Here is a 17,831-nt window from a genome sequence, read left to right on the forward strand (position 1 = left end):
CTGTTGTAGCCGTCCGCTAAATAGAGATTTTTTTTTTGTTTATTTATTTATTTACATTTCTATTATCATTATTGTGTTTTGTTGATGGGGATGGTGGAGGTGCTTGTGGTGTCCTATTGGGAAGGGGATTATTCATGGCGGCACATTCAGTCATAGTTTTGTTTAAATAAATGTATAATATATTTATTTTCTTTTTTCTACTATAATTTTACTGTGATTATGGATATGCACTCATGTTGACATATATATTTTAACTTTCTTTTTTGCCCAATTGATTTATTATTGTTATTACTACTGTACCTACATTTTTAAAAACAAACAGAAAAAGTGTAAAAAATAAATGTAAGAAAAGCCATAAGAGGGAAAAGCACGATGGGATGGGGGATTGAGGGATGGGTAGAGAGAACACTATTCCGGCAGGCAAGAAGATAGCCCTGCCGAACCCCCCCCCCCCCACCCCCTTCTAATTTCCTTAATTCACGTCAGGATAGGCAACCGAAATTAATAATTAATTTGTGTGTTATATTAAATATAGATGAGGGAGTAAAATGTAGGCAAGCAATAAACATTTCAGAACAACTACTAGTCCAATAAGACATGGGAGAGATGACGTATTTTGGAAAAGATATTTATTTATAGACTAATACACTTGAAACAAATAGCCAAATCTAAAACTGCAGACATCACTAGTGCCTCCCCCGCGATCAAAATTACATAAATGTAATGAAACGCAGCCTTACGTGATCAGAAATCTCAACTAGCAAGCAAGCAGCAGCAATGAAGAATTGAGTGCGTGCGCGTTCCTGCGAAGGGGGGGGAATTCTGTCAAGCGAGAGCTTTTCTGCACAACACCTGTTCACATGAGACAGAAAAAATTGACCTTTTTATAATAAAACATTGTGTGACATAGAGCAGTAGAGTAGAGGCGCTTACAGAAGTTGCACACATGGGAAAATATTTTTATAGCCTAGGGTCTGGGAAAAATATGGCTTTTTTTATAAACACATTTCATGCAATTCTACGTCATTTTTCATGACTGGAGACTTCTTTTTTTTAATGCCGCACAAATGACTGGAGAATATTTTTTAATGCGGCACAAATGATCGAAATGGAAGGCTACTTCACACTGACAAACTGGGAATCTGAGATCAATAAAAACGACCCTGTCTTGAATCCATCAATGGCCTAAGTGTGTGGAGACACATATTGTAGGCTACAATATGAGGAGGAATTATAATCCTAAAAATGCTTTCCAATTTCAATGACTCACCCAACGATGCGCTGATCACTCGCCGGAGATGGCCGATGCGCTTGTACCAAAAACCTATCTCTCTTGTTTTACTTTGTAAAGCAATGTTTGCTCAATAGGCCTATTGATACAATATTTTGGTAGTCTACAGCAGACAAATAAGAGTTTTTTTTTTTCAGAAGGAGACATTTCTTTTCCAACCTTCCTGCGATTGTATTTGAAATATTGCGAAAGGCCTGTTTTGTCTTCATACTGTTCACTGATAGATTTGCTGCACGTGCCTTATTATTGGGCTACAAACAATCCAGAGCTGGGCAATTTTTTTAAAGAAGCTATTGAACCTCTGTGGCTAAATTATAGGCCTATTCATGATGTAGTAGCCTATTCTGAATTATTTCATTTCTTTCTGAACAGACGGCAGTAATTCTATAACTTTGACAAATGTATTCCCACTGCTATGATTCTGTAAGGAAATAAATGCAGTGCTGCTGTGTTTAGGCCATCAGCCAACAAGACCGAAAATTGATGATGTAAATCAAGTGTTAATCAAATGTTATGCTGCTGTGGCAGTACACCCACCGACCCGGTGACCGCTTCTCGCCATGCGTGTTTGGATACATGGCGCATGTAATATCCATACATGACAGAGTGGGTAGAAGACACAACTGTGCACACATGAGCTCCGTACAGGGCAGACTGACAGGATGGGGTAGGGTATTGAACTTGATAACTTGGGGGCAGTGGCTGCTTCCCAACACACACACACACACACACACACACACTCTCATTATATGGTAGCTAGGCTGATTATGACTAATGAGCATGTAACATTTATAGCCATGCCCCCCCCGATAACTTGTCCTACAAAGGATGCTTCAATGGTAGTGAGCAAAACCACGTTATTAGTCTTTTGCTAAGGTTTCTGACAATTCTGGAGCGAGTGGATGTATTCTTTCTGTCTTTTTCTTTGAATATTCAATGAGAATTCAAAACGTCTTATGTTCTTGCTCACTGAAAGGGTTGACCTGGTTATAGAGGGAAACTGAACTTTTGATATGTCTGCAATTCAGTGCATTTTGCACAATAATGCCTTTGTCTGATCTGTTGGTAATGGTTTTTGTTTATTCTCTGTGGATTCCTTATCAGTAGGCCCCAGGCAAGGTGGCAGAATCATACAGTGACGTGTGAAGTTTTGCTTTGCTGATTAGAAATAAACAGTTGATTTATGCCTCGGTCTCTGACATACATCACAGGCCATCATCAACAGCACCATCACCCCCAACATGACATTCACCAAAACATCCCAGAAGTTTGGCCAGTGGGCTGACAGCCGTGCCAACACTGTGTACGGACTGGGCTTTGCTACCGAGCAACAGCTTCAGCAGGTTAGTCACCGCCAATGTTTTAGATTTGTTGAAAATTCAAAAGAAACACATTTCTAATGTAGTTGTTGACTAATCGTTCTGATAATTGTATTTCCTTTTTATCTGTAGTTTTCAGACCAGTTCAAGGAAGTGAAGGAGGCAGCACGTCTTGCCAGGGAGAAATCCCAGGAGAAGTTTGAACTGATCAACCCTGCGCTAAATATCGCTGCCCCTCAGGTGAGGTCTGGAACTGCAGCTGCTCAATTAGCCCCATAAGCTAACTGCTGAGGCATGACAGATAAGCACAGGACTTAGCAGTGCTACCCTCAGGACCATATGAATGTTAACACACGCACACACACACACAATATCGCTGCCCCTCAGGTGAGGTCTGGAACTGCAGCTGCTCAATTAGCCCCATAAGCTAACTGCTGAGGCATGACAGATAAGCACAGGACTTAGCAGTGCTACCCTCAGGACCATATGAATGTTAACACACACACACACACACACACACACACACACACACACACACACACACACACACACACACACACACACACACAATCTATTTTAGACACATTGGATTCTCTTGGGATTAGATAGATGCTCTGTCTGACCATTCTATTATTTCCCCATTTGGTTAACCCTATTAAAGGATTTCATGCATGAAAAATGGGGATGGTAGGTGGAAACAGGCTGGTTTCAATTTAAACGGAGTGACTGTAATGCCGCCTCCTCATGGGGAAGTGTGAGAGGGGCGGAGTCATATATAAAGGGATTTTTTTTCTAGGATATCTACGGCACTAACTGTTGAAATGACCAGATAGCCTCCTTTGGGTGATATCAGTTTGAGTGTAATAACTTTTAAGTTCATTAATGGACACTTTCCAAAATAATTTCCAACTCCTCAAAAGATGTTCTTGTGTGCTGAAAGGAACTATGGTGTTTGCTTCTTGGGAATGGGGAATTAATATGGGATATATTATCACTGGATTACATTTGAGGTATTTGCTGTATCAATAATGACAGCTTGAGCCAGTGTGGGTGGGAGATACAATGCAATCTATGTAAATACAAACTAATTGCATTTGGAAATCACATTGTTATACAGCTCATTGTTACAGAGCTGACCTGAATCAATCGCTTGTCCAATTAATTTCAGCAAATTGGAATCCATTGTTTGATAAACTTGTTAGGGCCATTTTGATTATTCGTTGTTGCAGCAACATGCATTTCACGAGAGCAGGGAGGGTGTGTGTGTAGGTGTGAAGCCATTGAACATGAGTAGCTGCCAAGAGTAGAAGGCCATTTTTTTCCCTCAGAAAAGAACTAGTAAACTGGAAGCAGTGTCCATACTGTCTACAGTCCTTTATGATCACTATGTTTTGATGTACAGCTACAAGATGACATGGCGTTATACCCTGGGTTGTCCTGAACAGAATGAGCCTATGTTTGTTGTATTGTCAAGGATATTTGCCACGGACCACGCATCTGAATGCGCTCATGACTCCATTCTATGCGTGGCAAAATTACCATCTGCTTCTCTGAATTGTCTTGTGAAAGCCTAACACTATAAGATCGTATTTGATAATTCATGTTGGCAATAGAACAAGCTTTCAAATTATGCCTACGTGACACAGATTGCGATTTAAAATGGGCCATTTTTATATGGTGTAAAGGTGGAGATGTAGGGCTGTGATCAAAACAACTACAAGTGTGCTTGCTCTAGTTCCTCAACGGCACAGCTAGGACAACAAAAAAAGCACTTTATAGTTGAGGACACTCTTCTGAGTCATAAAAGTGCATTGAAATTCCTTAGTAACTGTGCACACGTTGGAGAGGTGTGTGTGTGTGTGTGGCCACTTGGAAACACCAGCTAGACCTCTCACACACGTTTTTGTGTTATGTTGCACATACCCCAAATCTTCCAAGAATATTCTTCTCATGTTACTGAATGTATCCAGAGTTCGTTATCAACAAACAAAGGACAGTAAATGTAAAATTCAATTTAAATGTAAAATTCACGAAAAATGTTTGCACTCAGTCTTGTCAGGTGAACTGTTGTGTTCTCACCTTTTTAGTCTAATCATTTTCCCATAATCTCCAAATGGTTTCCTTTTAATTGCTACCATGGTTATGTATATGCTTTCCATATGTCTTCTGTAAGAAAGATTTCAATTCAGCCCTATCCATATAGGCCAAATCTCACAAGTGTAAGGGATTGTAAAGGCATTTTATTGACATAAATTATTTTTTATGTGCTATAAACAATGGTCAGTATGAAATAAATAGCCCAGAGACGACATTGTAGGGGTATTCATAAATGTGACATAACTCCAACAATACAACCGAAAAAATTCTGCATTCTTCCCCATAGCGTTCCTGGTCCACACCTGTTTGTGATTTTCTCGGGTCACGTTTTATAACTGCACGTCTTACAGCCGTGCTTATTTACAGCCGTGCTTATTTATATTTACAGCCGTGCTTATTTACAGCCGTGCTTATTTACAGCCGTGCTTATTTACAGCCATGCTTATTTACAGCCGTGCTTATTTACAGCCGTGCTTATTTACAGCCATGCTTATTTGGATGTGATCTGATTTCACCCTGTTTTATCACATTAGTTCCACAAACTATGCCCCCGTGTCCTTTGTGACCAGGAGGAACATTCCTTTGGCTCTTGTGGGAATGATTAATGTAATTGCAATGGGGTCACCTAGGAAACTGTCTGGAGTGCTGGGCATTTCTTTGTACAGTACACTGACCCATTCCTCTCCTCCATCTAGAGTGCACTCATCCCTATACTTTGAGCCATACGCACACAGAGCCTGGCTATGGCTGACTAGCCAGAGGCAGAATGAATCCACTCCAGCACCTCTTGCATTAATTTGTAGATATGACAGTGCGTATTGATTTGTGTTCTATGAATTAAACACAAGTGGTGCCCGTTAATGTAAGAAATATCTGCTAACATTAAGCATGGACACAGCGGTCCTATTATGTTACCACATCATGGAAGGATGATGGTAATTGACTTGACAGTCATTAAGGTTATGGCAGATGTTCTGTCACGTCTGTGGCATAACTATGAAAGCTTTATAGATGTGTCCAAAATCTGTTTTACCTACTACTACTAAAACTACATACTGTGAACTAATCATACTACATACTATTTAGAATGTACTGTTTGGAAAAAGATTAATGCAGTAAGCAACATATCAACATACTATGCTCATCCTACTGAGAATGTGTCATCTAATACGTTATTGTGTTGATTCCTGCCATTCGTTCATTTTGGTACAGTGTGTCCCCTCAGCTGATTTATCAGCCGTTGTAAAATATACGTGGGTCTCGAAAGACGAGTCTCTTCCTCAATAATGTGCAGCGAATTCTACTAAATGAAGTCGAATTGATTATGACATCCTGGCATTTAAAGGGCAACTCCACCACTTATCAACTTAATTTTCATTATCTCCAGCACAATACCGTTGTCTACATACACTACATGGCCAAAAGTATGTGGACACCTCTTCAAATTAGTGGATTAGGCTAGTTCAGCCACACGCATTGCTGACAGGTGTATAAAATCGAGCACACAGCAACGCAATCTCCATAGATAAACATTGGCAGTAGAATGGTCCATACCGAAGAGCTAAGTGACTTTAACGTGGCACCGTCATAGGATGACACCTTTCCAACAAGTCAGTTCGTCAAAATTCTGCCCTGTTACAGCTTCCCCGGTCAACTATAAGTGCTGTTATTGTGAAGTGGAAACATCTAGGAGGAACAACGGCTCAGCCGCGAAGTGGTAGGCCACACAAGCAAGCTCACAGAACGAGACCGCAGAGTGCTGAAGTGCGTATCACATAAACATTGTCTGTCCTTGGTTGCAACACTCACTCCCGAGTTCCAAACTGCCTCTGGAAGCAACATCAGGACAAGAACTGTTCATCAGGGACCTTTATGAAATGGGTTTCCATGGCCAAGCAGCCGTGCAATGCCAAGCGTCGGCTGGACTGGTGTAACGCTCGCTGCCGTTGGACTCTGGAGCAGTGGAAAAGTGTTCTCTGGAGTAATGAATCACACTTCACCATCTGGCAGTCCGACGGACGAATCTGGGTTTGGTGGATGTCAGGAGAACGGTATCCTGCCCGAATGAATCGGGACAACTGTGAAGTTTGGTGGAGGATGAATAATGGTCTCAGGCTTCCAATTCCAGTGAAGGGAAATATATATATATTTTTTAAAGTATTTTATTTTTGCATTTTCCAATTAAGAACATTCAAAACAAAAGTGAAAATATGTTAGACAACAAAGGACAAAGTGACGGTAACAAACGAGCGCAATAAAAAAATTTAAATTATATATACGGACGTACATAATACATAAAAAACATACATGATACATAAGTCATAATAAAGAGTAAAATAAAAAATAATAATGAGACATTGAATCATACCTGCCGTAAGCTACATATTATACATTACGTGTGAAACATTATATAAGAATTATATAGAGATTCAATCAATGTGATGTGAGGGGAGATTCTCCATATAGTCAATAAAAGGTTGCCAAATTCTGTAAAATGTCTAACTTATTCCTCAAGCAGTAAGTGATTTTCTCCAGTGGGATACAACTATTAACTTCCGATAGCCACATTGCAACTGGCAGGAAGGAATCCGATTTCCATTTCAAAGCAATACATTTCTTGGCAATCGCTAGCAATATTTCTGTTAGCTTTATAGTATGACTTTGCCTAAGATTGGTGTTAGTATAGTTACCCAGTAGACAGACCTCCGGGTCTAAAGGGAATGCAACCCCGTGGATTGAGGATATGGTATCGCATACCCCCTGCCAGAAACCGTGTAGTTTTGAACACTGCCAAGTGGAATGGAGGAATGTTCCGTGAAGGGAAATCTTAACGCTAGAGCATTCAATGACATTCTAGAGGATTCTGTGGTTCCAACTTTGTGGCAACAGTTTGGGGAAGGCCCTTTCCTGTTTCAGCAGCACAATGCCCCCGTGCACAAAGCAAACAGAAATGGTTTGTCGAGATTGGTGTGGAAGGACTTGACTGGCCTGCACAGAGCCTTGACCTCAACCCCATCGAACACCTATGGGATGAATTGGAACGCCGACTGCGCCCCAGGCCTAATCGCCCAACATCAGTGCCCGACCTCACTAATGCTCTTGTGGCTGAATGGAAGCAAGTCCCCGGAGCAATGTTCCAACATCTAGGGGAAAGCCTTCCCAGAAGAGTGGAGGCTGTTAAAGCAGCAAAGGGGGGACCAACTCCATATTAATAGCCATTATTTGTTCCTGTTCCCAAGAAAGCTAAGGTAACTGAGCTAAACGACTATTGCCCCGTAGCACTCACTTTCGTCATCATGAAGTGCTTTGATAGACTAGTCAAGGATCATATCACCTCCACCCTACCTGACACCCTAGACCCACTCCAATTTGCTTACAGCCCCAATAGGTCCACAGACGACGCAATCGCAATCACACTGCACACTGCCCTACCCCATCTGGACAAGAGGAATACCTATGTAAGAATGCTGTTCATCGACTACAGCTCAGCATTTAACACCATACTACCCTCCAAACTCGTCATTAAGCTTGAGACCCTGGGTCTCGACCCCGCCCTGTGCAACTGGATCCTGGACTTTCTGACGGGACGCCCCCAGGTGGTGAGGGTAGGAAACATCTCCACCCCGCTGATCCTCAACAGTGGGACCCCACAAGGGTGCATTCTCACCCCTCTCCTGAACTCCCTGTTCACCCATGACTGCGTGGCCATGCACGCCTCCAACTCAATCATCAAGTTTGCAGATGACACTACAGTGGTAGGCTTGATTACCAACAATGACAAGACAGCCTACAGGGAGGAGGTGAGGGCCCTCGGAGTGTGGTGTCAGGAAAATAACCTCACACTCAATGTCAACAAAACAAAGGAGATGATCGTGGACTTCAGGAAACAGCAGAGGGAGCACCCCCCTATCCACATCGACGGGACAGTAGTGGAGAAGGTGGAAAGTTTTAAGTTCCTCGGCGTACACATCACGGACAAACTGAAATGGTCCACCCACACAGACAGCTTGGGTGAAGAAGGCGCAACAGCGCCTCTTTGACCTCAGGAGGCTGAAGAAATTTGGCTTGTCACCAAAAACACTCACAAACTTTTACAGATGCACAATCGAGAGCATCCTGTCGGGCTGTATCACCGCCTAGTATGGCAGCTGCTCCGCCCACAACCGTAAGGCTCTCCAGTGGGTAGTGAGGTCTGCACAACGCATCACCGGGTGCAAACTACCTGCCTTCCAGGACACCTCCACCACCCGATGTCACAGGAAAGCCAAAAAGATCATCAAGGACAGGAACCACCCGAGCCACTGCCCGTTCACCCCGCTATCATCCAGAAGGCGAGGTCAGTACAGGTGCATCAAAGCTGGGACCGAGAGACTGAAAAACAGCTTCTATCTCAAGGCCATCAGACTGTTAAACAGCCATCATTAACATTGAGTGGCTGCTGCCAACGTACTGACTCAAATCTCTATCCACTTAATAATTCAAAATTGGATGTAATAAATGTATCACTAGTCCCTTTAAACAATGCCACTTTATATAATGTTTACATACCCTACATTACTCATCTCATATGTATATACTGTACTCTATACCATCTACTGCATCTTGCCTATGCCGTTCGGCCATCGCTCATCCATGTATTGATATGTACATATTCTTATTCATTCCTTTACACTTGTGTGTGTATAAGGTAGTTGTTGTGAAATTGTTAGATTACTTATATATTACTGCATGGTCGGAACTAGAAGCACAAGAATTTTCATACACTCGCATTAACATCTGCTAACCATGTGTATGTGACCAATAAAATTTGATTTGATATTGTGGAATGATATGTTCGACGAGCAGGTGACCAGGTACTTTGGCCATGAAGTGTACAGTATGTGAAAATGGCGCATTACAACATTTTGTAGAAAAAAATATTAAGTTAACGTCTATCATATGACATCATCAAAAGTTACATTTTAAAAAGTGTGGGAAGCAAGAAAATACCATCCCTCTGGCTAGAAACTCATTGGCGGGTTTAGAAAATCACAGTTTTAAAAAATGTTTAACTTTTAATCCTAACCTGTGATGTCACAGAGAAGCATTTTCTTGGAGCTTATCTTTTTAACGACAGATCATAGAAACACGCTGTTTTCACATACTGTATGTACACTGGTTTGGTGCTGGAGATAATGAATATTAGGTTGAAAAATGGCGGAATTGCCTATTTTTTTTATTTATTTCACCTTTATTTAGCCAGGTAGGCTAGTTGAGAACAAGTTCTCATTTACAACTGCGACCTGGCCAAGATAAAGCAAAGCAGTGCGACACAAACAAAAACACAGTTACACATGGAATAAACAAACATACAGTCACATGGAACATGGAATAAATAAACATACAATCGAGAAAGTCTATATACAGTGTGTGCAAATGCGGTAGGATAAGGGGGGTGAGGCAATAAATAGGCCATAGTGGCAAAATTATTACAGTATGGCAAATTAAACACTGGGGTGATAGATGTGCAGAAGATGAGTGTGCAAGAGAAAGCATACTCCATTTTTAAGAACAGCCCTTAGCCGTGGTATATTGGCCATATACTGTTCCACACCCTTATTGCTTAAATATAGCAGTGTTTATTTCAAGGAATCTCACAGTGTATAAAGTAACTACCATTTTACATATCAAGTGAATAGCAGACTGAAGTAAAGCATAACCAGCAACTCTATCTTTGTTGTTTTTATTAGCATAAAATGGTGTGCAGTGGAGCAAACCAAGCTTTACACTGAAATATTGCTGATAGGTAGATTTTTTTTAATGCTCTGTTCATGAAACACACATCTCTCTCTTCTCACCTCTCTAACCCCCCCCTTCTGCCACTGATGCACCATGGGACTGCTGATCTCACAGATCTCTCAGGTGAGTGTCATGTCTATTACACCGCTCTTCTATCTGCTGCCGACTGACAGAGAGAGCACACTCACTGCTCTTTATTCCAAAGGCATTGTCCCCATCACGTCCCCCAGATGGCCTACTTCATGATGCATTTTCAATGGGACTTGGGAGTTCAGAGCCTCTTGTCCTAGAAAACCTCAAGTGTTTCAATGAGCCATTGTTCTCAATAATGCAGTTACAGTATGGTGAGGGCAGATTTGGAGAGCATAGGGAACAGAAGGAAGGATATATTCCCATGGTCAAATATGATCTGTCTGTACAGTTAAATGGAAAATATTCCACTTGAGATATCATCCTTTGAACACCAACCCTAATTAGCTATCCTGCTTTTAAAGCATTTTTTTTTTTAAGTTCTAGTGAAGTCGAAAATGAAATTTTTCCTGTGTTTTTATATAGCTATATTTCACACTATGAGGTTGGAATAATAATGTGATATTGTGAGAATTATGATAATGTCCTTTTAGTTTAAGAGCTGCAAATACTGCCTAAAATTTCAGCCTGTTGTGGTGGGATGTAGTTTTGGCCAGCCTGGTGACATCACCATTAAATCAAATCAAATGTATTTATATAGCCCTTCTTACATCAGCTGATATCTCAAAGTGCTGTACAGAAACCCAGCCTAAAACCCCAAACAGCAAGCAATGCAGGTGTAGAAGCACGGTGGCTAGGAAAAACTCCCTAGAAAGGCCAAAACCTAGGAAGAAACCTAGAGAGGAACCAGGCTATGAGGGGTGGCCAGTCCTCTTCTGGCTGTGCCGGGTGGAGATTATAACAGAACATGGCCAAGATGTTCAAATGTTCATAAATGACCAGCATGGTCAAATAATAATATTCACAGTTGTCGAGGGTGTAACAAGTCAGCACCTCAAGAGTAAATGTCAGTTGGCTTTTCATAGCCGATCATTGAGAGTATCTCTACCGCTCCTGCTGTCTCTAGAGAGTTGAAAACAGCAGGTCAGGGACAGGTAGCACGTCCGGTGAATAGGTCAGGGTTCCATAGCCGCAGGCAGAACAGTTGAAACTGGAGCAGCAGCACGGCCAGGTGGACTGGGGACAGCAAGGAGTCATCATGTCAGGTAGTCCTGAGGCATGGTCCTAGGGCTCAGGTCCTCCGAGAGAGAGAAAGAGAGAATTAGAGAGAGCATACTTAAATTCACACAGGACACCGGATAAGACAGGAGAAATACTCCAGATATAACAGACTGACCCTAGCCCCCCGACACATAAACTACTGCAGCATAAATACTGGAGGCTGAGACAGGAGGGGTCAGGAGACACTGTGGCCCCATCCGACGATACCCCCGGACAGGGCCAAACAGGAAGGATATAACCCCACCCACTTTGCCAAAGCACAGCCGCCACACCACTAGAGGGATATCTTCAACCACCAACTTACCATCCTGAGACAAGGCTGAGTATAGCCCACAAAGATCTCCGCCACGGCACAACCCAAGGGGGGGCGCCAACCCAGACAGGAAGACCACATCAGTGACTCAACCCACTCAAGTGACGCACCCCTCCTAGGGACGGCATGGAAGAACACCAATAAGCCAGTGACTCAGCCCCTGTAATAGGGTTAGAGGCAGAGAATCCCAGCGGAGAGAGGGGAACCGGCCAGGCAGAGACAGCAAGGGCGGTTCGTTGCTCCAGAGCCTTTCCGTTCACCTTCACACTCCTGGGCCAGACTACACTCAATCATAGGACCCACTGAAGAGATGCGTCTTAAGTAAAGACTTAAAGGTTGAGACCGAGTCTGCATCTCTCACATGGGTAGGCAGACTATTCCATAAAATGGAGCTCTATAGGAGAAAGCCCTGCCTCCAGCTGTTTGCTTAGAAATTCTAGGGACAATTAGGAGGCCTGCATCTTGTGACCGTAGCGTACGAGTAGGTATGTACGGTAGGACCAAATCGGAAAGATATGTAGGAGCAAGCCCATGTAATGCTTTGTAGGTTAGCAGTAAGACCTTGAAATCAGCCCTTGCCTTAACAGGAAGCCACTGTAGGGAGGCTAACACTGGAGTAATATGATCAAATTCTTTGGTTCCAGTCAGGATTCTAGCAGCCGTATTTAGCACTAACTGAAGTTTAGTTAGTGCTTTATCCGGGTAGCCGGAAAGTAGAGCATTGCAGTAGTCCAACCTAGAAGTAACAAAAGCATGGATACATTTTTCTGCATCATTTGTGGACAGAAAGTTTCTGATTTTTGCAATGTTACATAGATGGAAAAAAGCTGCCCTTGAAACAGTCTTGATATGTTCTTCAAAAGAGAGATCAGGGTCCAGAGTAACGCCGGGGTCCTTCAGTTTTATTTGAGACGACTGTACAAACATCAAGATTAATTGTCAGATTTAACAGAAGATCTCTTTGTTTCTTGGGACCTGTTTAGTCCGAGTTTAAAAGTAGAACGTTTGCAGCCATCCACTTCCTTGTGTCTGAAACACAGGCTTCTAGCGAGGGCAATTTTGGGGCTTCACCATGTTTCATTGAAATGTACAGCTGTGTGTCATCCGCATAGCAGTGAAATTTATCATTATGTTTTCGAATGACATCCCCAAGAGGTAAAATATATAGTGAAAACAATAGTGGTCCTAAAACGGAACCTTGAGGAACACCGAAATTTACAGTTGATTTGTCAGAGGACAAACCATTCACAGAGACAAACTGATATCTTTCCGACAGATAAGATCTAAACCAGGCCAGAACTTGTCCGTGTAGACCAATTTGGGTTTCCAATCTCTCCAAAAGAATGTGGTGATCGATGGTATCAAAAACAGCACTAAGATCTAGGAGCACGAGGACAGATGCAGAGCCTTGGTCTGACATCATTAAAAGGTAATTTACCACCTTCACAAGTGCAGTCTCAGTGCTATGATGGGGTCTAAAACCAGACTGAAGCGTTTCGTATACGTTGTTTGTCTTCAGGAAGGCAGTGAGTTGCTACGCAACAGCTTTTTCAAACATTTTTGAGAGGAATGGAAGATTCGATATAGGCCGATAGTTTTTTATATTTTCTGGGTCAAGGTTTGGCTTTTTCAAGAGAGGCTTTATTACTGCCACTTTTAGTGAGTTTGGTACACATCCGGTGGATAGAGAACCGTTTTATGTTCAACATAGGAGGGCCAAGCACAGGAAGCAGCTCTTTCAGTAGTTTAGTTGGAATAGGGTCCAGTATGCAGCTTGAAGGTTTAGAGGCCATGATTATTTTCATCATTGTGTCAAGAGATATAGTACTAAAACACTTGAGTGTCTCCCTTGATCCTAGGTCCTGGCAGAGTTGTGCAGACTCAGGACAACGGAGCTTTGGAGGAATACGCAGATTTAAAGAGGAGTCCGTAATTTGCTTTCTAATGATCATGATCTTTTCCTCAAAGAAGTTCATGAATTTATTACTGCTGAAGTGAAAGCCATTCTCTCTTGGGGAATGCTGCTTTTTAGTTAGCTTTGCGACAGTATCAAAAAGAAATTTCGGATTGTTCGTATTTTCCTCAATTAAGTTGTAAAAATAGGATGATCGAGCAGCAGAGGGTTCTTCGATACTGCACAGTACTGTCTTTCCAAGCTAGTCGGAAGACTTCCAGTTTGGTGTGGCGCCATTTCCGTTCCAATTTTCTGGAAGCTTGCTTCAGAGCTCGTGTATTTTCTGAATACCAGGGAGCTAGTTTCTTATGACAAATGTTTTTAGTTTTTAGGGGTGCAACTAGGGTATTGCGCAATGTTAAATTGAGTTCCTCAGTTAGGTGGTTAACTGATTTTTGTCCTCTGATGTCCTTGGGTAGGCAGAGGGAGTCTGGAAGGGCATCAAGGAATCTTTGGGTTGTCTGAGAATTTATAGCACGACTTTTGATGCTCCTTGGTTGGGGTCTGAGCAGATTATTTCTTGCGATTGCAAACGTAATAAAATGGTGGTCCGATAGTCCAGGATTATGAGGAAAAACATTAAGATCCACAAAATGTATTCCACGGGACAAAACTAGGTCCAGAGTATGACTGTGGCAGTGAGTAGGTCCAGAGACATGTTGGACAAAACCCACTGAGTCGATGATGTCTCCGAAAGCCTTTTGGAGTGGGTCTGTGGACTTTTCCATGTGAATATTAAAGTCACCAAAAATGTGAATATTATCTGCTGTGACTATAATGTCCGATAGGAATTCAGGGAACTCAGTGAGGAACGCTGTATATGGCCCAGGAGGCCTGTAAACGGTAGCTATAAAAAGTGAGTGAGTAGGCTGCATAGATTTCATGACTAGAAGCTCAAAAGACGAAAACGTCAGGTTTTTTTTTGTAAATTGAAATTTGCTATCGTAAATGTTAGCAACACCTCCGCCTTTGCGGGATGCACGGGGGATATGGTCACTAGGGTAACCAGGAGGTGAGGCCTCATTTAACACAGTAAATTCATCAGGCTTAAGCCATGTTTCAGTCAGGACAATCATTAGTTAATAGACCAATAAGAAAGAGGGTTCCAAACCTCTCTGCCAATAACAGATAGTTTTCAGTCTTACCTCTCAGACCCCTCCCAGAGTGTCCTAGCAAAATTCTTGTTTGAAAAATTGCTATTTTCTAAGTTATTATTGTTTCTTAATGAACATTTTAATTGAAAACAATTACACTAAGGTACTTCATTGTTACCCAAAAGTTATTTGATATTGAGATAAAAACGTCTGCAATGGACCTTTTAAAAATAAGGATGAATCACTGTCTTATGTTTGCGCTTTCTCCAATTGGAATGCGTTAGTCAATGATGAGGGAAAAGTATTGGAAATTTGTAATCCATTATTACCGAAACATGATCCACAGTATGAATAATTTAGAGACCTGTGCTCCCTAGCCATATACTTTGGTGTGTGGAGTTGTCTTAGCTTTGATTTCTTGCGCTTCTCTTCTGGACCTAGCTAGCGCCAGCTCCGTTTGAATGCTGGCCTTGTGCATTTTGTTATCCATATACTGGATACTGTAAGGATAGCGAGACAGTGGCTAGGCCGTAACAATAGAACACTGTGGGGGAATACAGACAGGCTGACTCTGAGACAAATTAATAATACAAGCTTTTCTGAGTGTAGGGGTGCAATGCCTCACAGAAGCACTCCGCACTTGTCGAGCCCAGGTTTGGTTTTCTATCTGTCCACAGAGAAAAAAACAGAGAGAGATGGACTTGAACCAATTTATCTCCGTTTTTTTGTTGGGGGGAGCTTGGAGCTCGTTGGATTTTGTTCCTCAGCCTATGTTGAGGAAAATGGTTTCACAAACTTGAGTGTAATTAAGCCATAGCTAATTTTTGCCAACACAAAAAGAGACATGAGAGCTGGTCTACTAAGAAAAAAAGCTAACTTCACAATAGGCTAGAAGTTTCTCCGTCTGTTTAGTCATATCACATTTAGCTCTTCTGTTGCAAATTGTGAGATCTGTAGTAGAACAAAGCAATCCTCCTGTAAACTGCTTTGTTTATGTACAGTACATAGAATTGTCTTCCAATATACACTGGCAAGCAAATGAAAGGAATCATTGTAACTCAGTGATTGTTCCTTCGAATTTAAATCACGTTAAAAGGAAAGAGCCATATGCTGCTCCATGCTCTACAAAGTAAGGCGTTTAGCAGCTGTGTGGCTCCACGTGGTTGGCTGTTCAACTTTGAACCTGTGCCACGGATATGGTGGCTGAGAATGACCTAATTAATTTTGGCAGATTGAGTTCTGCTGCCACCCTGTCGTTTGGATGAGGTGTTTGAATGTACAGTATAGCGACAGCCTTTCATCTTCTTGCTGTCATTTTATTCTGCTAACAAGAGGGGTTAAGTTTCAATGTTCCTCAAGAACAATACATGTCTGCTCACCACACAAACGCTGAGATACCCTGTATCTGTCATATTACAGAACCAGTCATACCCCAACTGGCAGGGAAGTAGCTATGACAAATATACATTAAGTCATTTCTCTCCCATTTCAGATCACAACAAATTATTCGATTTTAATGGGAACACTAGGATATGCTCCATCTTTTTATTTTAAGCACTTATGGCTTCTTAATTACCCTAACAGGTGCACCAATGTACCAGATAGGGAGATCTCTCTCTCTCTTTATTTATGTGCTGTCTGTGTTAGTTCAGAAAGACACATGAGATGGACACATTACTTGTTCATTCACTACTTTAATAGAGCGGTTACAATTTTATTTAAAACATATTCATGTGAGACCTGGTTTGTCTAAACCAATCCTTAGGTTGTTAACTCTGTGATGCCCTGTATCAGGGGTGGCCAACCCTCCTTACATTTACATTTGAGTCATTTAGCGGACGCTCTTATCCAGAAGTGAGTGCATACATTTTCATACTGTTTTTTTCTTCGTACTAGTCCCCCATGGGAATGGAACTCACACTCCTGGCATTGCAAGCGCCATGCTTTACCAACTGAGTCACACAGGATCCTCCTGAGCTACACAGGCCTTTTCTCTGGCCCTGCTGTAACACACCTGATTAAGCTAATCAGGGTCTTAATGAGCCACTGATTAGTAGAAGCAGGTGTGTTAGATGGTAGGGCTTGAGCAAAAACCTGCATACCCAGTAGCTCTCCAGGAGGCTGATTGGCCACCCGTACCCTTCATAATGTAGAGTACTTGTGGTCAGCTTCATTGTGAGGCAAGTTAACAAAGAAGAGTTGGACATGCAGTAGGATTGGAGTTGACAGGTAACCCATGTCACTAACCATGTCCTGGTTGCACCCCAGGAGCTGTCAGAGGACCGCCACTCGCCGCCGCTGCTGACTGTCAATGGGCCCGAGGACAAGCTGTTCCGCAGCAAGAGCGCCGACATGGAGCAGCTGACGTCAGAGAAGGAGCGCATCAAGAAGATGCTGTCTGAAGGGTAATGTTATGGAACAAGGCTCAATGATATCCAAACAGCTCTTAGTCAGGTCTACTTCCATTGTGCCACCATACTCATTCTATACGATGGCCAGAGGAGAATCAAAATTGCATACTCTTCGCGTCCTCTCTCCTCACTTCCTTCTCAAAACCCAGGAGAGAGGACACGAGGAGTATGCAATTGAGATTTTCCCCAGGTCCCCCTTGGGAAAGAGGTCTTCTGACCTCAATTTGACTTCCTGGATAAATAAAGGTTAAATAAATATACTGTAGACTTCCCATGTCTTGTATATGAATGACAAAAGCATACTGTACACACTATCTTTCTCC

At 42.2% G+C, this 17,831-nt stretch overlaps 1 protein-coding gene across 3 annotated transcripts in view; it reads left to right on the top strand.

Annotated features, from left to right (window-relative positions):
- The window catches only part of LOC106573912 (homer scaffold protein 3), a 44,090-nt gene that overhangs the window by 12,603 nt on the left and 13,656 nt on the right, over positions 1–17,831 (top strand). For 2 of the 3 annotated variants that reach the window (XM_014149365.2, XM_014149367.2), the window contains 4 exons: positions 2,503–2,634; positions 2,743–2,850; positions 10,600–10,608; positions 17,366–17,502. In XM_014149365.2, coding sequence (XP_014004840.1) covers positions 2,503–2,634; positions 2,743–2,850; positions 10,600–10,608; positions 17,366–17,502 — 386 coding nt within the window. The remainder of the gene's footprint in view (positions 1–2,502; positions 2,635–2,742; positions 2,851–10,599; positions 10,609–17,365; positions 17,503–17,831) is intronic. The other variant, XM_014149366.2, reaches the window with a different exon arrangement.

This window comes from Salmo salar, chromosome ssa16 (assembly GCF_905237065.1).
Source record: "Salmo salar chromosome ssa16, Ssal_v3.1, whole genome shotgun sequence".
NCBI lineage: Eukaryota > Metazoa > Chordata > Actinopteri > Salmoniformes > Salmonidae > Salmo > Salmo salar.